Genomic DNA, 24,023 nt, shown 5'->3' with positions numbered 1-24,023 from the left:
GCCCCATCACTTACCCTGGGCCCCATCACATACCCTGGGCCTCATCACATACCCTGGGCCCCATCACATACATACCCTGGGCCCCATCACATACAATCCCTGGGCCCCATCACATACCCTAGGCCCCATCACATACCCTGGGCCCCATCACATACCCTGGGCCCCATCACTTACCCTGGGCCCCATCACATACCCTGGGCCCCATCACACACCCTGGGCCCCGTCACATACCCTGGGCCCCGTCACTTACCCTGGGCCCCATCACATACCCTGGGCCCCGTCACTTACCCTGGGCCCCATCACATACCCTGGGCCCCGTCACTTACCCTGGGCCCCGTCACATACCCTGGGCCCCGTCACTTACCCTGGGCCCCATCACATACCCTGGGCCCCATCACTTACCCTGGGCCCCATCACATACCCTGGGCCCCATCACTTACCCTGGGCCCCATCACATACCCTGGGCCCCATCACATACCCTGGGCCCCATCACTTACCCTGGGCCCCATCACATACCCTGGGCCCCATCACACACCCTGGGCCCCGTCACATACCCTGGGCCCCATCACTTACCCTGGGCCCCATCACATACCCTGGGCCCCGTCACTTACCCTGGGCCCCATCACATACCCTGGGCCCCATCACTTACCCTGGGCCCCATCACATACCCTGGGCCCCATCACTTACCCTGGGCCCCATCACATACCCTGGGCCCCATCACATACCCTGGGCCCCATCACTTACCCTGGGCCCCATCACATACCCTGGGCCCCATCACACACCCTGGGCCCCGTCACATACCCTGGGCCCCATCACTTACCCTGGGCCCCATCACATACCCTGGGCCCCGTCACTTACCCTGGGCCCCATCACATACCCTGGGCCCCATCACTTACCCTGGGCCCCATCACACACCCTGGGCCCCATCACATACCCTGGGCCCCATCACATACATACCCTGGGCCCCATCACATACCCTGGGCCCCATCACATGCCCTGGGCCCCGTCACATACCCTGGGCCCCGTCACATACCCTGGGCCCCATCACATACCCTGGGCCCCATCACACACCCTGGGCCCCGTCACATACCCTGGGCCCCATCACATACCCTGGGCCCCATCACTTACCCTGGGCCTCATGTGCATTATTAGGCTCTGTCATCTCCCTCAGCTCCAAAATCTGTGTGTGATTAGGGGCTCTAAGAGGTTAAAAAATTTCCAAACCAACTGCTCCCTTGCAAATCCTGTCATGTTAATACTTTTTAAATGTACATAATCAAATACTTCACTATAAACAAACGAACAAAAAAAAACTACAAACCCCACTGAGAAAGTACATGAAATAAAGGGCAAGTCAACTTCATATGGTTGGTTACCCATACCCCTTTGCTCAATATAGGAGCAAAGCTGCCAAAACGTCTCCGGGATGCCTCAGGAAAAAGTGATTAAAGCCCAAGAAGTTGAAAGCATGTGGCACTAAGGTGACTAAGACATGGGCTCCTAGAGTTTGAAGAACTCCCTCCTTTTTCCTCTAAAGAAATCAAGCTGGTTTGGCTCACTGGATAGAGCATCGGCCTGTGGACTGAAGGGTCCAGGTTCCATTCCAGTCAAGCGCATGAATCTCAGTTACAGGCTCCCAACCCTGGTTGGGGTCAATCAATGTGTCTCTCTTATATCGGTGTTTCTCTCTGTCTCTCCCTTTCCCTTCCACTCTCTCTAAAAAGTATCAATGGAAAAACATCCCCAGGTAAGGATTTAAAAAAAGGAAAAGAAAAAGAAACCCAGGCCTGGAGAAGTCAGTATTTGCCTAAAGGGGCACAGCGAGTGGCAGAGGAACTCAAGGGCAGCTCTCCTAGCCCGGAGTCATGGGACTGTTCAGGTTCTGCCTCTGTCACTCTATGTGACTTCAAGCACGTTACTTACGCTCTCTGAGCCTTATTATGTAGAGGGACATAATAGCAGCGAGCCAATGGGGCTAACTTGAGTGACAAGTTAAATAATATGTGTGAAAGCATTTCCTAAAAACTATAAAGGACTACAAAAGTGTGAATTATTAACATGACATTCCAACATTTCCATGACAATATTCAGATAGAGCCATCCCTTGATTGTGTTTGTCACCTTTTTCCCACACAAACTTCTCCCTCTACTTTAAAAATAAAAATAAATGTTTCCTTCCAAGGTCCCCTGTGACATTCTCATCTTTACCAACTATCCTTAGAGCAGCGGTTCTCAACCTGTGGGTCGCGACCCCTTTGGAGGTTGAACAACCCTTTCACAGGGGTCGCCTAAGACCATCCTGCATATCAGATATTTACATGGCGATTCATAACAGTAGCAACATTACAGTTATGAAGTAGCAATGAAAATAATTTTATGGTTGGGTCACAACATGAGGAACTGTATTTAAAGGGCCAGAAGGTTGAGAACCACTGCCTTAGAAGCTTTTCCCCTAAGTGCCAAGGATACTGCATTTGGCTTAAAATGAAAAAAATGTGAAGACAAACAACATATGTAGCTGAGAGGCACCCAGTGAACTGGGAAGAAGTACTCTGCAGCCCTGGCCGGTTTGGCTCAGTGGATAGAGCTTCATAGCCAGAGGACTGAAGGGTCCCAGATTCGACTCTGGTCAAGGGTATATGCCCGGGTTGCGGGCTCAATCCCTAGTAGGGGGTGTGCAGGAAGTAGCCGATTGATGACCCTCTCATCATTGATGTTTCTATTTCTCTTTCCCTCTCCCTCTCTGAAATCAATAAAAATATATTTTTAAAAAAGAAAAAAAGTAGTCTGCAGATAGGTAGATCGGAGTCGGGTCAAAGCCTAGCTAAACCTCTTACTGAGAGAAAGACATGGCCATTTTATTTAACCTCAAAGTTGGGCTTCTCATTTGTAAGGAGAGAGAGAAGGAGAGAGAGCTCATAGGATTGTTAAAAGAATGAAATGAGATAGCACATGTAGTGTGTAGCACTGTGTCTGGTATAGAGTAAGTGCTCAGTAACAGGCGGCTGTGGGCTTGAATGCAGCTCAGCGTACACAGTCAATTAAAGAGAAGCACGCAGCTATCATCTACTTTATGTTACTCATGCTTTCACTAGGTAAACCTGAATTGACACAATGAAATATAAAAATAAGTCTTTACTTACTGCAACCTGTTTCATCAGACTGGTCACCACAGTCGTCAACATCATCGCATGCAAGGTGCTGTGAAATGCATTGCCTGTTGCTGCACTTAAATTCATCTTCTGCACAAGGTCTCGGGGTCGGACCTACACCTGTAATTTAAGAACGAATTAAAGTCAGAACTTTTTCTTCTGTGAAACCAGAGGCTTCCCTCTGTGGCAGGGACAGTGGCTACTCACCAATAACCTCGTGCTTCCCGACATTACCCAGTCTCCCTTGCAATTATGTTAGGACCATGAGACTAGTTTTGGTCAATAGATTCTGAGTTGGAAGTGACATGGGTCATCCTGGGCTGAAGCAATTGAAAGCTCACTTGTCCCCCCCACCCCCCCCCCACCCCACCCCCCACCCCTTTGGCAACCCTGAAAGCCATGTGTTTGAGGCGGCCTCTTAACAAAACATCAACTATCTGGTCTTGGCTTCACAATCAGGAGGCAAGCAATGAGGACACTGATGTTGGAGGCAGGAGAGATGGAGACCTGGGTTATGCAATGGTAAGGCTGTCACCCTGGAAACACTGGAAGGCAGACCACGTGCTAGCTGCACTTGTCAGTCTCAGGAAAGAGGTTGGAAAACAGAGGGTTAGTGATATACACTGCTTGCCATCACCTCAGTCTGGCAAGGCAGTATAAGAAAGAAATAAGCTCAGGGAAAAAGTGATTGATTTACAATCAGAACTGAAAGAAAGAAAAGTCCAGAAATTTGGAGTATGGGAAAATCTGATTGCTTTTATATACCAAACAATAAGAGTCTAAAGTTTAAAAAGCTTTGAGACACAAAGGCCCAGTAAAAGCTTGGTTGGATGAAATGACTGCCCATTCATTTTTCACGATGGCCTGAATGTAACTGACAAACAGTTGAGGCGAAGGTGCATGAGGGAAACAAAGAAAAGAAACAAAGCAGATTCAAGAACTATGTCTCGTAAGAATCACTGAGTGAGGTTATTGGCAAATACTGGTAGATCCAAAGCCTGCTCAGTTTCTGAGAGAAATACACGACCAAATAAAACAAAATACTGTGATTGAGACTCAAAAAGCTCTTGGGCCCTGAACCTTCTATAGCCAGGGAGTGGGCTGAGAAAGCTGTGCAGCACCTAAGAAGGGCATATTTCCACTCCCTCTTCGTTTGAAAAGGACAATAGACAAGGAAACCCGCCCAAAGGGTGGAGGCAGAATCAGTAAGAAGCAGTGGACACAGGTGCTCCTTCCAGAGCACAGCTATCACTCATCAGTGAACCTCCTGTGCTCCCATAGAGAGAGCCCTCATAATGTCCTCAGAGGGTAATCAAGTCATTTGCTCTCCAAGTCAGTGTGCTTTTGAGAGTGAAAGGGGCACTCTTGATAATTCTACCAGGACAATAGGCATAAATCAGGACTGTCCTGGGCCAAAGTGTCACCTTAGCCCAGTGGCTTTTCAGAATTCTTAGGACTGGTGACTACAATGAGTCTCTAATTCTTCCTTCCCCAATGTGAATATTTATTTCTATTATGCTGCCCCTGTTCTAGCATTGTCTATTGGGGGGAAGGCGGTGGGGGTGCAAATAAAGTTGGTCTATTGGTTTATGGGTCTCCAGACCAAAAGCAATCACATCCAGAATTGGTGGCATGACTACTGCCCAGTACCCAGAGCTCCTGGATTTCAGTTACTGATGGGACCATGAGTTATGTCCCGTGGGGATAGGTTAAGGGTGTTCTCCAAGTGTAGGAAGAAAAGCAAAAAGGGATTTTTAGTGGCACAAGGACACATTATGGTAGAAATAATTGTTCACTAAATATCCATGCACTTCCCTGCGTTTCCCAGTCTCCTTTGCAGTTCCAGCCAAAGGACTGTGAACACGAAATGTCTGTCACTTCCAGGCGCAGGAAACTAAGAACCTGTGTGCCTCCTCCACTTCTCTCTCCTGTCCCAGCATCCAGATGGCATAATAACTGGATGAGGGAGGGTAGCCTGACCTTCATCAAACTTTACATGAGTGAAAAATCACTCCCTGCTATTTGAAGCCATTGAAATGTGGCCTAGAGTGACGGCTAGCAATGATTCCTCTGACTGATGTCCTGCTCCTTGGGCAGAATAAGTATTTACTACCTCTTTTTTCCACTCTTGAACTTGACCACATGCTACAAATGTCTTGCTCCATTAAAAAATGACATTTGTAGTAGGTGAAGTGGGACAGGAAAAGGTGATCAAATTGTAAAAAAAAAAAAAAAAATGTTTTAGCTTCAAGTTTTCATCCTATTGTGCTATGCCTCAAATAAACATGTCAACAACATTATAACCACATGTTCATCTTTACTGAAAACAGGGAGAACAAGTGAACTTGGCAATAGTGTCAGAGTCCTCTCCAGCACACTGTCCTCTCTGGGATGCAAGCTGGCCATAAGCATTCTAAGGCCACATTAATACAAGGGCCGAAAATAGAAAAATTAGGCATTTATGTAAATTTTCCCAGAAGATATTCTTTTAGGGAAAAAGTAACTGGAGTCAAGGGAAATAATTTTCTTACTGACTTTTTCCTAGATAAATTAAATTGCCCAGATAATTAATCAACTCTCCTGTTCAATGGATAGATTTTAAAACATTCTCAAAATGTAAAAGCACAGATTTTTTCAATATTAAAAACATTAAATTCAGCCAGTTTGAAACTTCTATCTTAAAACAATCCATCATTTTTCTCTTCTGAGCAATAAATTTTCATTTTAAAGAATATTAGACAAGCTAACACCAGTGTTGCCATATTTCATACAGTCTTTTCAGCTTTGCATTGATAAGTTCACAGTCATAGTAACAATTAATAACTTTAGCCCGAAGAGTGGCCAAGCCTCATCTTTAAAAACAAATAAACCATTAACCTATGAGTGTGACTCAACCAGTATTTCATATTTCTTTCCATTTTCTTAAGAGAAAAGAGGAGAGAAATAAGAACCGAATATTCAAACAAAAACAGAAATTATAAGGGACTTGCCAACAGCTTGCTCAAATGAGAAAGGAATAAGTGGGGAAGGGTTGCATCTGAGTAATGCATGTTTACAAGGTCTGGTATAAACAATTATGTCGGCAGAGATCTGCAGTCATAGGTGCAGCGCAAGCCTCTACAGAACAAACAGAAATCCCAGAGGTACATTTTGAAGATTGCAGACAATTTTGGGTCTTTAGTTTTCCCTTCTTTCTTCTGACTTACAGTTTTCCGCTTTCTCATCACTTCCATCTCCACAGTCATCCATATGGTTGCACATCTCGTGACTATAAATACAGCGATTGTTGTCACACCGGAAACGGTGTGGTGACTCACAGGGAACACTCACTAAAACAAAAGACAGAAAAATAAAAATACAGGTTAAGAGTAGAACATAATGTCAATTTCTATAAAAGGCCCATATGTCTGCACCACATTTGCTTGATTCAGCCATTCATTTGTTCATTCAATTCACCAATAGACAAATACTAGTATACCTTGAGTATCTGGTATACACCACAGTGCTGTGCTAGACATCAGCATCAATGGGAAACAAGAAAGCCACAGTCCTTGTCCTCATGGAACTCTCTTTCTAGCAGAGAAATGGACTTTACAAATTAACTATTCAACTACAACTGTGAAACAGCCACAAAGGAGATATGCTATGGAAGCATCTCCTGAGGGTACGTGATCTATCTTGGGGATAAGGGGTCAGAAGAGGCATTCACAAGGGAAGAGTCCGAGTCAGAAAAGAGCATGGTAGGTTTGGGGCCTGAACAAAAGGTCTCTGTGGATGGAGCACAGAGTGAGGACAGTAGTGGACATGCATGAGCTCTTAGCCTCAGTCAAGAGGCCATTGCTTGTCCCTCTGACATCAGTTGTCATTGAGCCTCCAGAGAATGAAGTTTTACACAATGATGGACTCGCCTTCCTGAATTCCCTCATCAATTACATTTAAAGTTGACATCTCACATTCCAACACAGATTCATTCTGTTATCCAGAGCTGGTGCTGGTGCACCTATGCGGAACCCAAGGGTAGAACCCAGGTCCCTTACTTATTTGGTACAGGAGCATGGTCCTCTATGCATGTACCAGGAAGTCAGTGAGCTCAACACACATGTGTGTTCTCTTTTCACAAGGAGGTCTTGGGCTGTTTGATTCCCTTCTTTCTTTGTACCACACACAGGGAGCAAGAGGAGAGACTTATAATGATGTTGGTTATGGGGGGGAGAGGGAGGTCAGATCCAAGAGCTGGTTCTTGGAAGTACAGTTAATAGAATTATTTGTTATGAAAGGCAAGTGCAACACAATAAAATAGTGTTGGTCATTTTTTAATGTGGCTGTGTCTCCACCTCTCCAAAGTTTAATTTTACTAGCTATGGGCACTTTACCTTATAGAGGGAAGCAACTTCCTAAGTACTTCTTCTTTGAAAGTTACATATGCTTAAGATATTTTTCAAGATTCATTAAATAAAAACAAAACATGGTTAGTTATTAACAAGAAAAGAAATGGTGCCCACCCGGTGTGGCTCAGTGGTTGAGCATCGACCTATGAACAAGGAGGTCAGGGTTCAATTTCCAAGTCAGGGCACATGCCCAGGTTGCGAGGTCAATCCCCAGTATGGGGCATGCAGGAGGCAGCCAATCAATGATTCTCTCTCATCATAGATGTTTCTATCTCTCTCTCTCCCTCTCCCTTCCTCTCTGAAATAAATAAAATATATATTTTTTTAAAAAGAAAAAAAAAAGGTGGCAAGAAAAATGTAAGGATGCCACTGCAAAAATATAATGTATGCTAATTACAGTTCTCTAAAGGGAAGGAAATATTCTGATACATCATTTTCCAAAGTCAAATCCCTGGGCTAAAAACGAATAGTGATGGATCTAAGAAACCAAATGGAAAAGACGATATGAACTCCAGAAGCAAAGAGCAGCGGAGTCAGGCTAGGACAGTGATGGCGAACCTTTTGAGCTCCGCGTGTCAGCATTTTGAAAAACCCTAACTTAACTCTGGTGCCGTGTCACATATAGAAATTTTTTGATATTTGCAACCATAGTAAAACAAAGACTTATATTTTTGATATTTATTTTATATATTTAAATGCCATTTAACAAAGAAAAATCAACCCAAAAAATGAGTTCGCGTGTCACCTCTGACACGCGTGTCATAGGTTCGCCATCACTGGGCTGGGAGCTAATCAATAGTTTCAGCAGGAGTGTTTCTGGGGGTGCCTTCTCCTGTGTTAAGGGCTTTTACTTACAAAAAATTCTTAATCCAAACCTTGCTTCAGAATCATTTGTAGGGCTTATTAAATGCAGAGATTGGTAGGCCCTACTGTCAGAGACTAGGTGAGGCAGGTCTGGGGTGGGCCCATGACTTCGCATTTCTAACATGTTCCCAAGAGATATGATGGACTCTCCCAGTATAGGGAGGTAACTTTGAGAACTACTGTCTTAGAGTCTCAACAGTGACTCCAAACATGTAGCAAAATAATTTAACAACACCTGTTTTCATTCACTTTGTTAAAATCAGTAGTTCTCAACAAGGGATTACATTAAATGCTAAGGAGCTTTTAAAATAGACATCTTCCCACGCCCCATCCTTGGAGATTCTGGTTCATTAGGTCCAAGCCTGGGTCAGGGCCAGAGCATGTGATTTTAAAACACTTCTTCCCAAGTGATTCTGATGTGAACCCAAACTGAGATTCACTGGTTTAAAACATAAATATGCATCATACAACAGAAGGGAATTTGATGGTCTTGAAGTATTATGAAGGAAAGTGACTTTAAAGATGCACTAGTCTTACAATCACCTATTGTGTTCTATGAAGCTCTAGGCCAGTGGTTCTCAACCTTCCTAATGCCGCGACCCTTTAATACAGTTCCTCATGTTGTGGCGACCCCCGATTTCATTGTTACAAATTGAACATAATTAAAGCATAGTGATTAATCACAAAAACAATATGTAATTATATATGTGTTTTCCGATGGTCTTAGGTGACCCCTGTGAAAGGGTCGTTCGACCCCCAAAGGGATCGCGACCCACAGGTTGAGAACCGCTGCTCTAGGGGTTTGGAAGAAATACTTTGAGGGGCACTGGAAATAGCATGGAGTAGGAGAGGTACAACACCCCGACCAGACTCCAGGCACAATAGATGTGCCTCCAGTTATGCACAATGGGTTTCTAACTAAGACTTCTTTAGAAGAAATTGTGTTTTAAGGCCATAAAATGTTTAAAACCATGGATGTTTGCCCAACTTTCTCATGTCCCGAGTAGAGAACTAAACAGGGAGGCCAAGTGAAATCACAGTGAAGCAGATCATGTGTCCCGTACTCAGAATTATGCAACTGCCTCCAGGAGCACATGCTCCACATCAGAAACAGGTTTTGCCAGACAATACTACTCCCACGCACTCCATTTCCCTCCCTCTTACAGCACAGATGAAGTTCTTCATCGGAACCATCGCCGCAGTCGTTGTCACCATCACATATCCAAAATGGCTGAATACAGACGTGATTTTTACATTCAAACATAACAGCTGGGCAGTATGTACCGTTGGGAAAGCGAGTGGCTGTTGGTGGGAAGACACATATTTAAATTATTAGAGGAGTTACTAGCTTTGGAAAGTTGACCTTCTTTTGCTCCTTTAGCTCTTTCCATTATCATCTGCTCTTCCTTACTCATCCAGATGTACTGTGGCCTTGAACTGCCTGAAATTCTGATGAAATATTTCTGAAGGACAGTTGTCCAAGCCCAATTTCCAATGACCTGAGTCATTCTGTGGCTAGCACTGGACTTTTTCTTTAGAGGTAAGGGCAGAACCTCAGCTCTACTGCTGATGCATTTATGTAGTTAGTCTCTTTGAAAGCAGGTTTTATGACAACCTCATCATCAACAATATCTATCATGAATATTCATCAAAAGTTATTGTTTATTCAGTAATTTATTAAGAGTAAAACGTGAATGATCAATCATTATTGGCATTACATTTTAAATCATTTTTCATATGCTATCATGCAATTCAAAAAATTTTTAACACCGTAAATTCAGTAATCCAAGTTCTCTATACCCATTTAGTCATTGTTCAAATATTTTTTTACCTGCAATTTTTTACCCAATTAATGATTTGTATAATAGCTGATAATTATAAATACTTTTGGTAGCACAAATACTTACTATATTCTTTATTTAAAATATTATTAATGCCTTGAATGACTACTGTGAATATATATGGATATGGGGACTCAAATCCCAGGTGAACTGATAATTATCACTGAGTGCTAAGTAGAAAATACCTATGGCCTTTTAATCTAAGAAGTGGTGGCTGACGAATAGGTAGGGTCTAACTGTCATATCTGTACAATTCATATAAGCAGTGCCACAGGTGTAGAGGAACTTACGACAAACAGCTTCATCAGAGGCATCCAAACAGTCACTGATTCCATCACACCTCAACTCGTCGGGCACGCAGTGTCCACTCTTACACTGAAAGTATCCTGGATGGCAGGTCCGCATCTCTGCAGAGAAAAGACTGTCATTCTCAGAAGGCCTTGGCATTCTCAGACAGGTATTAGCTCCAGGGGGAGTAGTAAGAACTCAGTCAAATTCCAATCCACACCCTGTCACTGGCTCTCAACAAACCCACAATTTACAGTTAGAATAAACAATGAATAATCTCTCAAAATCATACCTCCCCATTCAAGGGGCGGAGATGGAAGTACCTATTTCTCTTCTATCTCTGAAGTTTTTCCTCATCAATCTAAATTCCCCAACTTTTAATGTTTGCTGACTTTTCTCAGACCCAACCCTTACTCGGTAAAGAGCTATGAAAATTACATGGGGTTTCTAGTTCCTATTCCAATGCTTTGCCTTCCATACCAGAGAGCTACAGTACCACTCCCCTTAGGGCCACTTGCTGGGGAACAGTAGGAACCAATGCTTTTATTTGTTTACTAGGCTGATGCAGATTAAAGTCTGCACCTAGGAAATGTTTAAGTTAAAATAAGACTTTTAAAAAATCTCTTGCTTTCCCCCCTATTATTATTTATCTAGACTACTATAAGTTAAAAATGAAGCATAGAAAAACAGAGCAGAAGATTCTATGCAATGCTAAGGTTTATATATTATGTAAGTTACACAAAAATCATTTTACTCTAAAAACCTTACAAATAGTCTGTCAAATGTGCTGACTTTAGTACAACACTCTACAGAAGGCCTCCCAGAGAACTGTGACAGTTACCACAGTCCCGCTCATCCGAGTTGTCTCCACAGTCATTGTTAAAGTCACATATCCATCGAGAGGGAATGCATCTCTGATCGTCACACCGAAACTCACTCTCTGAGCACTCCCGAGGGACTGAAAAGGAAAACCACATGGCCATCAGTGGGTACCAGGAATCACTCAGCACAGGTTGGTGAGAAGGCCTAAGAGCCCTAGGTGCCCAAAGCTCTCTGGGGTCTCAAGTCACAGAGGTCTGCTTGGACAGACTGTCCATCCGCCAAAAATAGACTTCCCACCCCAATGTTAACTCAGTAAGAGGTGACTTAATCTAAAGATAAATTTTTATTTCATGAGGCTCTAGACCAGCCGTGGGCAAACTATGGCCCGTGGGCCGGATCCGGCCTGTTTGAAATGAATAAAACTAAAAAAAAAGACCGTACCCTTTTATGTAATGATGTTTACTTTGAATTTATATTAGTTCATACAAACACTCCATCCATGCTTTTGTTCCGGCCCTCCGGTCCAGTTTAAGAACCCATTGTGGCCCTCAAGTCAAAAAGTTTGCCCACACCTGCTCTAGACCACCTCCTACAGGACTCAACATAAACTTTCTTATAAACAAGAAGATGACAATTGGATTGCCCTTTTGTATAAGAAGTTTATGGTCAATTGATATTTGTGGTGTAATCAGTATACTGATGTTCTCAATTGCCTACGGCAAATAATAATCACTTCTTACTTCCACAGGGTGACTAAAGTTAGAATGTATTTCATATCAGTCAATCTGAAATTAACATATATTTATGAGTCGATGGTGTATGTTCAGGAAAGGCTCTCACTAAAACTGTTTTCAAAACACATCTAACTATTCTATCTAGTTTGGTGTGATCCGGATGTTTGGTTTCCTTACCTTATCCTTCCTGTCTAATTTCTTATCGTCAGCACCTTCACTGGGAGAGAGGAATCAAAACCTGACCTCTTATTTAACCATTAGACCTAATATAGTCACTATTCCAGGTAGGATGACCATCTAAAATACAAGTTTCCTTTCCTCTGCTATTAAGGACATTTGGGAGCAAGATCTTTGAATTAGCAACTTTTCTTATTGTATTTCTCTTGGTCCTGATTTATTTCTATTCTATTTATCATATTATATTTGCCCTTTATTGTAAGTCACCTGAAGTTCTTTTTGGAAAAAAAAGTTGGGTGTAAATAAATTCAACAAACAAAAGATATACTCAGATAAACATCCTCATCCCAAAGTTTGATTATAGGCATCTCAGGAGATGCTTATGTCCTTAGTTAAAGACAAAGTAGAAATGTACCAGTTAGCAGAAGGAAAGGACCACTGGCATAGACAGTTGAATTGTGGACAAAAAAGCAGACATCACAGCTCTGGTGGCACATACAGATGATAGAACCCTGAACACTCACCACAGCTTTCCTCATCTGAGTGATCTCCACAGTCATCATGCCCATCACATTTCCAGCGAAGAGGGATGCATAGGTGATTATTACAGCGGAAAAACCCCACAGGTTTGCACGTCATCTCCTCTGCAAAGCACAGTCATTGCAAAGACTTCAGAAGCCAATGGTCAAGAAATGCCAAAGGGCCGGAGCTCCAGTGGCGCAATCGGTTAGCGCGCGGTACTTATAAGAAATGCCAAAGGAGCGATGGCTTTCTTATGAGAATTTGCTACCATATTCTCAAAGCTCCCAGAGGGAGGAATGCCAGCAACACTCACTGTCAATAATCCTCTTTTGGCTGAACCTATCCTACCACTTGAAACTCAAAAGAGAAACATCCGTTCTCTTTTGTAGAAACAGTTGTTTCTTTCAGTTCCTTTCAAGGTGCATGAATTCGTGCACTGGGCCCCTAGTTTCTTAATAATGCCTTCCCTGATTACTAGTATAGCATCCTTTGGGATGAGATTTGAATTGGTATCTGGCTTGTAATTTGCAACGGAGGCCTACACTGGAAGAGTAAGTGGTGCCACCAGCAAACAGAACATTTCTATCACATTGTCTTCACTTGATTAGATTCAGTTTTATTAAAATAACCCATTCTCTTCCTAACTGTTCTTCCAACTAATCTAACACACTGGTAGTCATTTTGGTTTCAAGTTAGAATATATGCCTAATCTTCATAAATTCCATTAATTCATTTGGCTTTTGCCCATAAGTTATTTCTTATTGCCAGGGTGACTACAGCTGAACAATAGATGATATTGAAAGTCAGAGAGACATTCAGAATATAAAATTCTCCAAATAAGAAACACTGACTTTGAAATACCCTTTTACATGTAGATGCTAAATCTTTTCTCTAGCCTCATCAATTTCAACCAATCTAAAAGAGCAGATAAACAATTTAAACTTATCAAGTGTAAATAAGGATTCAATTTAGGAAAAGTTTTACAAGTTCCTAATCTATATATAAAAAACCCTAATATGCAAATAAACTGAATGGCAGAACCGAACTGGTCGCTATGACATGCGCTGACCACCAGGGGGTGCACGCACAACATGGTGGGCATCTGTTGTGGCTGTATGGTAGAGCAGGTGAGCGGGGGTGCCAGACAAAGGTGGGGTGCCTATCGCTGTCATCGGAGCAAGCCTCTGGTGGTTACTGAAAATTCTTAGCTCCCGCACAAGATGGTCCCACCGGGTGCTTGCACTTGCTGCCGGAGCCAGCCCTGATCACCCCTCAGGGCTTCTCCACCTCCCCCTGCTCCTGAGGAGCAATCGGGGCAGCCACTGCTGCTAGCACCCACTGACAGTGCCAGCCCCGCTTGTACCTGCTGCTGGTGCCAGCCCCAATGGCTCCATGCTGTCAGTGGGTGTGAGTGGAGCCGGTGCCATCAGTGCATGGGAGCGGTGGTGGCAGGAGCAGTGCTGCCTGCAGACAGGGGACCAGGGGCCATGGCAGGGGGTGGGGGGGCGAGTAGGGGTGCAGAGGATGGGCCAAGACCCACCCCTGTGCCCACCACAGCCTCACGGCCCATGGTTCCTTTCAAGGTGCACGAATTCGTGCACTGGGCCCCTAGTTTCTTAATAATGCCTTCCCTAATTACTAGTATAGCATCCTTTGGGATGAGATTTCATTCAAGATGCTATCAATTAAACTTCCCAAATAACCCTGTAAAATGCTATAAAAATGTAACATGTTATTAGAAGAATCAATAGATAGTCTTTTTCCAGGTGTAAACAAAGGCAAGATTACATGGGAAATCCACTCTCATCTTCTGATAATAGCACTGGACACTTACATTTTCTTGTCCCTCCCACTTCCCTGCAGCCCCTCCTACCACAGCCTTGCTCATCGCTGTTGTCCCTGCAGTCATCGACACCATTGCACACAGCCAACTTTGGGATACAGCGGTAGTTTGTTTTACAGCTGAATTCTGTATGGTTGTCACAGCGATAGGCAGGGCCCACTGAAAAGAGGAAGAAGCAATGTCAAAACCGAAGTCTCAGTCCTGCCAGGAAATGGCACCAAAAAATACCTTCCACTGTCACATTTAGGAAATGGTGCTGATGAGTATCAACATCAACTACATTGACTCTGGCAACATGTGTCTGTTTTAGGTGTGAACTGTTCACCAAGGAAGGAAGTTTTCTCTTACTATTACTCATTTGCATTTTCTTTGTGGGAAGAAAAAGGACTGGGTTTGAAATTTAAAAACTGGGGTTGAGCCCTAGCTGGTTTGGCTCAGTGGATAGAGCCAAATAAAACTGGGTTTGAAGTGTCAGCTCTGCCACGAAATAAAAAAAATGACCATCCATTAAATGTGAACCTCAGTTTCCTCATCTGTAAAATGGGAATTAGTAACACCCACATTCCTGACCTCAGATATTTCTCAGAGGCTCAAATGAGAAAGTACTAGAAGTTCTCATCATCATATTCTGAACAGATAGACATTCAATGTATTAAGAGGAGAAATCACTGCATTCAGAAACAGGAGTCTGGCTCAACCTGCAGGCCACAGGTTGTCTTGCCATGCCAGAGTGAGCAGAGAAAGCCAAGAAGGGTGTCCCACAGGGATGAAACAGGAGGCTCAACATCTCTCAATCCACACAGAGGTTCTCCTTGTTTTGTGCCCCTGGTCAGGCCATGCCCCTCCTACAGGCACTTACTGCATTCATGGACGGGCTCATCCGAGTAGTCTCCACAGTCATTGTCTACATCACACTTCCAGGTCTGAGGGATGCAGTGGCCATTGGCACACTTGAAATAACCAGAAGGACAGGTCCTGCTGGCACAGTGGGAACTGTCTTCATCTGAGTCATCCCCGCAGTCATTCACTGAGTCACACTGCCAGGCTTCTGGGATGCAACGTTTGTTGGCACACTGCCATTCATTGGACTCACACTTGTGGTGCTCTGCAGGCAAGAGCATTTGGTTATCAGCTTGGAAGGTGTCAGGAATAGAAGCTACTATTTTACGCTGATAGGTCCTGGAGAACTCAATCATAATTTATTTTTAGAGGAATTATGTCCTCATGCACTTACTACCAACAGTACTACTACATGGGCAATTGACTATACCGTCTCTTAAATTATTAAATATCTTTTCTTGCATGCAGAATTAGGGGATAAGGACTGAATCACTTATACAAAATGTATGGCCTACTAACTTCATCTTCCCAAGTCCCTATTGCCCTAATGGACAATGTTTTTCAAAGTTAGTGTTTAAAAAACATACAAAAACTTTGTGTTTGTTGCTGTTGTTATGTTGTTATTAGATTGGAGGGGTTTTTTTCGGTGTTTTTTTACTTTTTAAAAATGGAAACATAAATAAACATTACAACTGAGAGTCCTGATTAATATGGGGGTAGGAAACCCTCATTTCCCCCCAGTGTTAGCTGTCGAAGAGGATTCTACGTATAGCATATGGTAAAGAAACACCAATACACTCAACTATCTACCTCAACCATTTGCCTTGTAAAGCCCTTAGGTATTCTTAAAAAAAAAAAGCCTTTATAAAAATAGATATAGGGTGGAGTTTTCTCTTAGGACATTGGACTGGATTTTAAAAGGTTTATGACATTGCCTGGCCAGGCGTGGCTCAGTGGTTGAGCATGCACCTATGAACCAGGAGGTCCCGGGTTCGATTCCGGTCAAGGGCACATACACAGGTTGCAGGCTCAATCCCCAGAGTAGGGCATGCAGGAGGCAGCCAATCAATGATTCTCTCTCATCACTGATGTTTCTATCTCTCTCTCCCTCTACCTTCCTCAATATAATCAATAAAAATATATTTAAAGAATAAAAAGGTTTATGACATTCAGAAAATCCCCACAGAATCATTTGTACACAGTCAACTATAGAAATGAGCAAAGAAGGCATAAAGCAATTCAACATACCACAAAGAACGAGGTCTTCATCAGATCCATCAGGGCAATTTTGGTGAGTGTCACATAGGAAGTACGGACTGGTGCAGTTGCCATCCCTGCACTGGAACTGTCCTAGCTGGCAGTAGCGCTGTGGGCAAGTGGGGGGTTCATCAGAACCATCCAAGCAGTCTTTCTGTCCATCACATTTCCACCAGATAGGAATACACCTGCACGAAGAAAATATACCGCTTCTCTTAGCAAAGCCCCAGGAGTGGTGGGTAGAGGAGTTTTCAATGGTTATCTGGAGAAAAGAGGCAAAACTGAATTCCAAGTAATGATATGCACATGCCTTGAGAAGAGAATCAGTTAAATCTTGGTTACTGTGGGATATTTTCAGAGAAAACATAATTAGATGAGATAGAACAGGTTTGTTAAGATTCAGATACATGCTGGAAAAATGCTTTGAGTATGATGATTAAATTCTGCCACAACAAACAGTGGAGTATGCATTTGGAGCTGTGGTTCTGGTATCAGTGATGGTCTGGAATTGTCTGCCTGGCAATATAAAAGACATTGGATATTGGTTGGGAAGTTGAAGGTCGCTCACATTTGTTGAGCGCCTAAGTCATGATAGGTATACGCTAGATTCTTAATCTAAGACATCTTATTTAATCATCAAAATAATCTGCCATTGAATCTTAGATGCTATGATTTGCATTAACACGTGTCCTCACCCCACTCTCTGACCCAGTCCCAAGTCATCAATAATCTGTGGCCATGTTTCACAGCAAACACATGATCAAAAATGAATTTGCATTTATAACCCTGGATCCTCTGGCAGAGTTAGCGAGGAAGCTAGGCCAGTGTACATGCAAAAGACAAGAGAACTTCTGTCACTCTTGAGGGCTATTTTTCAGTATACACATATCTAATATATATTGGCCCTGACACTTAGGACAATTTATTAGAAAACAAAACAAAACAATAACATTGTTTGCTTCCTTTCCACAGATATAAAAACTTGCACTGGTTAATAAGTTCCTTCCATTCATGGAAGAAATGATCTGAAATTATAGACTGTGGTGAGGCTAATGAACCACATTAATTAGCCAAAATCTTGATTCATTTGAAAATTCCCGTCCCCTGGAGCCTTAAAGTTCAATGTGTATCCCAGGGATGGAGAGACAGCCTTACTTCTCATTGTTAGCACAGAGGAACTGGGTGCTAGAGCACATGGGCAAGCAGTGCGTGCTGTCCACCAGCTGGATGGTCTTGAAGTCATCTGGACACTCGCAGGTGAATCCACTCCCTCCTGCTTGGATGAGGCAGAGATGAGAACAGCCACCATTGTTGGTACCACAGGGATTATTCACTAGTGAAAGAAGAAAGAAAATATATATGTTCATTCACTGAGAGAGGCTATCAAGCACAAATGAGCTGATTACCCACTTCACCAAACTCATCACCTCTCAGTAAGAAAAGTCATTATCCTAGTTTCATGCTTTTTCCACAAGTTCGTAAATAGGACAGATGAGAGAGCTGCACAAGCAACACTGTGCTTTGAGAAAACTGATTTGTATGCTACCAGAAGTGAGATATACCCACTGGTATTTTGGGGTAGACCTTGGAGAGTAGGTAGGGAACTTAGCTTACATTCATATATCCAGAACCTAAGTTAAAGTTTTAATTTCCAGCAGATGCTATATTCTCTCATTCTAAGGATACAGGCAACAGAATTATGGCCAAGGATGAGGTGAATCGATAAACTGAGCGGCATCTTTACTAATTTTCTGGGCTGCCACTTGGAAATAAAGACTAATTTGAAAAAAATAATAGAAGAATACTAACTTCTAGAAAGAAATACTGAATATCTTTATTTTTCCAATTATTTTTCTTATTTCCAAGTTTACCATATGTTTTAGAAAAACACAACCACCATGCAGGCTCATAAAATCCATTATACCCTCAAAATATACTTTTGCTAGACTATCTGTGAATCATATGACTTTAATTGCATGAAGGGGAAAATTAGTTCACAAATAAATAAAAACAAGTTCCCTAACTTATGATACACTGAAATGTGTTGTTCTTGACATTTTGACCTTCCAGAAGACAAGCAAAACATACATTAAATACAGAACACACAAATGTCATATGCATATTGACATTTAATATATGATGTTTTATAATTATAAATTTCTTTTAGACCAATCATTCCAATAGATCGATCTTAGTATTAAGGAATTATTGTTATAACTACATCTATATAATTATAATACATCTCTTAGGTATTAGAATTTATTGTGTCTATATAGGAAATGTTCTTATTTTTCAAAAGTGCTTCCTTAAGTATTTAAGACTGAAATGTGACGATTTTTTTAATTCACTTTAAAATACTTCAGTACTTTAACCAAAATTGACAAAGTAAATATGGGAGTATAAAAACTGTTAGTCCTCACCATACACAAAAATCCAGATTGATTTTTAGGAATAGAGCCACTGTTAAGAAAAAGAGTTATAAGCAGCCTTTTTAGGAGGGGAATAAACTCTAAAGATATTCCATACCCTCAGCTTTCAACATATGTTCTGTAGAAAAGATTAAGAAGTAACACCATTCCCTTTATAAATCATGAGGTTTATCCTATATAATAAAAGGGTTATATGCAAATTGACCCTAACAGCAGAACGACTGGGAATGACTGGTCACTATGACACACACTGACCACCAGGGGGCAGATGCTCAATGCAGGAGCTGCCCCCTGGTGGTCAGTGCACTCCCACAGGAGGAGTTCTGCTCAGCCACAAGCCAGGTTGATGGCTGCCAGTACAGCGGTGGTGGTGGGAGCCTCTCCCGCCTCCTCAGCAGCGCTAAGGATGTCCGACTGCAGCTTAGGCCTGCTCCCCGCTGGCAAGTGGACATCCCCTGAGGGCTCCCGGGCTGCCAGAGTGATGTCTGACTGCAAGCTTAGGCCCAATCCCCCAGGGAGCGGACCTAAGCCAGGAGGTGGTCATCCCCCGAGGGGTCCCAGACTGCGAGAGGGTACAGGCCAGACTGAGATACCTTCCCGAGTGCACAAATTTTTGTGCACCAGGCCTCTAGTCTATAATAATCTATAATAATAAAAGGGTAATATGCTAATTAGACCAGATGTCTTCCGGTCATCCTTCCTGACAAAGCTGGGTCCAGAGGGAAGCAGCCCTGGTCCTGGGTGCTGGAGGGAAGCCAGTACTGGCAGCCAGGGGATGGAAGGCCTACTCTTGCATGAATTTTCGTGCATCGGGCCTCTAGTGATGAAGTATACAAGAATGTCATGCACAAGAACCTAAAGCAACTGTGTCAAACTTCTGGATCATCTACTCACCGATTGGCTGCCTGTATGGATGATATACATGGATGTCATACGGTCTATGTGTTGTGTTCACCAGCATCATTCTATCTGATCCATCATACTTGTTTCCCTTTTCAACTGTCCTTGTATTCCAATCTGTCCAATAAATAGTGTCTTCAAAAATGGTAATAGCAAAAGGGTGAGACAGGGTTCCATCATACACGGTGTGTCGATTTTGGCCCTCCAAATCAGAGTACCTGGGGTAGGAAAAGAAAGTCAGTCAAAAGAGTCCCTTCGTGTGGCTCATTAGTTGAGCATGGGCCTATGAACCAGAAGGTCACGGTTTTATTTAATAAATAAAGGATATTCCGACTGAACTAAGGATGTAAAAGTTGAAAAGGCAATGCCTTAAAAATAGGGATGGCCAGAGAAGTTTAAATAATCACAAACTCCTAGCCACAGCTGTTTTCCTACACATACAGCTAGTTCAGCTATCGTATGTTCTCCATTAAGCATCCTTTTGATATCCTGGGATGAAACCGGTTTTGTTTCCTAAGTCATTGGAAGAAATCAGAGGATAACAATACAGAGCTGGAATTCTGCCTTCTCGTGAACATTTTGGGGGAGAAGCTGTTCTAGGAGACAGCTGGGTTCTCAGTATAACCTGAGCGGCATATACTAGCTGAATTAAATTATAGGCCTGCAGGTTTGACTATGCATATACTGGCAGCATATTTATTATTATTAATCATCCCCTGGGCACTATTAATGAATACTTTTCCAGATAAATAAACCTCCAAAGGAGGTTCTCTGATTTCAAGATGTCACAAGAGCATCCACAGCCAACTATCTAGGTCCTGCTAGTTCCATCTAATTCATTTCTCTGAGTCTGTCAGAATAATTTTTTAACATATTCTTATTGATTTCAGAAAGGAAAGGAGGGAGAGAGAGAGATAGAAACATCAATGATGAGAGAGAATAATCGATTGGCTGCCTCCTGCACACCCCCTGCTGGGGATAAAGCCTGTAACCTGGGCATGTGCCCTTGACTAGAATTGAACCTGGGACCCTTCAGTCCGCAGACACTCTATCCACTGAGCCAAACCAGTTAGGGCAAGTCTATCAGAATATTGATATTTTAAGTATTTTTAAATTTTGGAGCTAACTCTAAAAACTCAAACAGGAGGTGAAATGAGCTAGCAACTAAGAAACTTGATAATGCTAGCCATGTGATGTCAGAAATACTCTCCAAAACACCATGATTGATGGTAACTTATAAAAAAAGTTGAAGACCTCCTTAGCCTCTGTTAATAAGACTGTAGATAAATAACCAGAACTTAATCACTATCTGTGGGCAAAGGATCTGAATAGACACTTCTCCAAAGGATATGTGATAACACATCCCAACATGTTCAAGAATGAATTATATGTTCCATAAAAATGTGTTTACTTATGTAGTCCATGAAATGTACTTCTCAACACAGGCATTGCTACCTCTCCAAGAGTTGATCAAGTCAAAATGGCTACATGAATATTAAAGATTCATTCATTCCCAGATCACAGTGCCTGATATTAAGATTGGACGTTTAAGCAGTAACCTACTGCCTCAATTTTAGAACCCAGCTACACAAATTTTATAAAAAAGGGAGCAGAATATTAAGTAGCTAAAAAATTCCTTTATGCCTTTAAAACTCCTTAAAATACTATGTGTACACTGTCTATTTCAGTTAAACCTCCAAACATTCAAGACCAAAAATAACCTACAAGTCCTAAAGGACTAAGAAGAACCTACAAGTCCTTTCCTACTGACCCCTAAACATATCTTAAAACTAAAATCATTAAGGTAATTCCACTGAGCTCAAAACAGGTGTTAGAGAGAAGCAGAGGTTGGTGGCATAGCCTATCAAAACAATTCAGTGTCCTCTGCTTTCTAGGATAGGAATCCCAAAGAGTCTTCATCTCATGAGTCAACAGGGGAGAAGTGTAAGGAACTGTCCCAGTTAACTATGATTAACTATGTCTGCCATGAGCACAGGATAGAGCACTAGAATGTGTGCCACGTATTCTTCCCTTCTTAATGGCATGTTCCCAAGAGAACATGGAATGGGAGAACTTCAAACATTTCCACACTGACTTTGGCAGTAAAATAAATTGAAAAGAATGACAAAATCTTTAAAGGCCTTTTAAAATAATTCTATTGAGTTAATGACAATTCTATGCTTTTGAATGTAACAGCCTATTGAATGTATCTGGGTACCTGTTCATAAATGTTTACCCAGAAGACATTACTACAGTCCACCTAGAACAGTGATGGCGAACCTATGACACACGTGTCAGAAGTGACACGCGAACTCACTTTTTTGGTTGATTTTTCTTTGTTAAATGGCATTTAAATATATAAAATAAATATCAAAAATATAAGTCTTTGTTTTACTATGGTTGCAAATATCAAAAAATTTCTATATGTGACACGGCACCAGAGTTAAGTTAGGGTTTTTCAAAATGCTGACACACCAAGCTCAAAAGGTTCGCCATCACTGACCTAGAACATAACTAACAATGCCCCAAAATAAACATGTACTGGTTGGTTAAGAAAGGATATTACCCTTTTTACAATGAGTATTTTTCATTGAACAGTATAATATTTAACACTTTTTAATTGCTTTTACTAGAATGATTTGAATGCATTATCATATTGAATAAACGTCAACAAATTCTAAGGCTATATAAAACACATCAATTTACTTATCAATGAATGCATTAAAGTTATATCAGGGAAAATCTTTTTAACACTTTGTTCTTTTTTCACATGCTAAAACGTATTTATTAACCCTGTATTTGGGAGGGAAGAGCAAAATAAAGGGATAAGGAATTAGGATAGATTGAGCACTAAACTATCATAGAAGAGAGATGACTAGCTCCACTTTTTTAGATGTGAAAACAAAAAGAAAACAAAAAAAAGAAAGCACCAGGACAAAAACCTGATCTGTATGACTTCAAAATTCACTCTCCTTCTATTGTAGCATACCACAGAGCTCAGTGAATTGCCTATGGGCAGTTTTAGATAGAAGTGACCTCAGAGTGATCTCCAATTCACAGGCCAATTAGAAGCTGCCTGGCAACACATGTCCTGGTGTTTGGCATAAACAGTTACCCAGTTTGCTTTATTCTTTTCTGTATACGTACTCAATGTAACCCAGGTGAGCATCTGCCCAATAGAGTCGATCATTGGTGTAATCAATGGTGAGGCCATTGGGCCACGCTATCTTGGTAGAGATAATCACAGATTTATTGACTCCATCCATGCCTACTCTCCCAATGTATGCCCTGCGGGTCCAGTCTCCCCAGTAGACATACCTGTTGGAGCAAACACAAAGGGTCAGTTCCTGAAGCCAAAAGAAGTCAACAGCCAAAAGACATGGCTCTTTTCCAATTAGATAAAGTTTACATTCTAAAAAAACTATCCTAAGAAAAGAGAACTAATAGAAAATAATCTAAAGGGGGAAGATATACAGATAATGCTCAAGAATGAACATGATAACTGGGGATTTCAGTGGACTTGGAAGGGAAATTCCAGTAAAGGTGGGTTATTTTTTCTTTTTACTATTTTTTTTTTCATGCAACCAAAACATGTGACTTAAAAAGTGAAATAATGAGTCATGACAATGAAAACAGAAAAGCTCATGAATATTATTTGAATAAGCCATGCTACTAAACCATTTACCAGGTAGAAAAAGCAGGAGACAAATCCCAGCAAGATATTGGCCTTGAGATAACAGAGGCAGAATAAGGGCATGAAAGAAGAGCCCAAGATTACAGGGAGACAATACCCATATTGAGGGTGAAGGACAATTCCTCTGGGATTATCAAAGCAGAAGGTGTTGTTGGCATCCAAACAGTGTTCGACCAGCCTGCGGTGGTATCGACCATCAAGGTCGGAGACAGAGAGGCACTTCAGGTAGGCATCCACCCAGTAAAGTTTTCTGAAATGGAGAGCCCGGAGTT

General features: G+C 42.1%; 1 protein-coding gene across 1 annotated transcript in view; it reads right to left on the bottom strand.

Annotated features, from left to right (window-relative positions):
* LRP2 (LDL receptor related protein 2) overlaps positions 1-24,023 on the bottom strand; it is a 200,401-nt gene that overhangs the window by 28,467 nt on the left and 147,911 nt on the right. Inside the window, exons 51-63 of the mRNA XM_059704195.1 lie at positions 23,849-24,001; positions 23,205-23,375; positions 20,052-20,275; positions 17,884-18,061; positions 16,720-16,916; positions 15,491-15,736; positions 14,662-14,790; positions 12,791-12,910; positions 11,375-11,491; positions 10,536-10,652; positions 9,569-9,706; positions 6,359-6,481; positions 3,144-3,272 (exon numbers count right to left, since the gene is read on the bottom strand). Of these exons, the coding sequence (XP_059560178.1) occupies positions 3,144-3,272; positions 6,359-6,481; positions 9,569-9,706; positions 10,536-10,652; positions 11,375-11,491; positions 12,791-12,910; positions 14,662-14,790; positions 15,491-15,736; positions 16,720-16,916; positions 17,884-18,061; positions 20,052-20,275; positions 23,205-23,375; positions 23,849-24,001 (2,042 nt within the window). The remainder of the gene's footprint in view (positions 1-3,143; positions 3,273-6,358; positions 6,482-9,568; positions 9,707-10,535; positions 10,653-11,374; positions 11,492-12,790; positions 12,911-14,661; positions 14,791-15,490; positions 15,737-16,719; positions 16,917-17,883; positions 18,062-20,051; positions 20,276-23,204; positions 23,376-23,848; positions 24,002-24,023) is intronic.

Source organism: Myotis daubentonii, chromosome 7 (genome assembly GCF_963259705.1).
Source record: "Myotis daubentonii chromosome 7, mMyoDau2.1, whole genome shotgun sequence".
NCBI lineage: Eukaryota > Metazoa > Chordata > Mammalia > Chiroptera > Vespertilionidae > Myotis > Myotis daubentonii.
The sequence above is the reverse complement of the archived record's forward strand: the minus strand, read 5'-3'. Positions and strand labels throughout refer to the sequence as shown.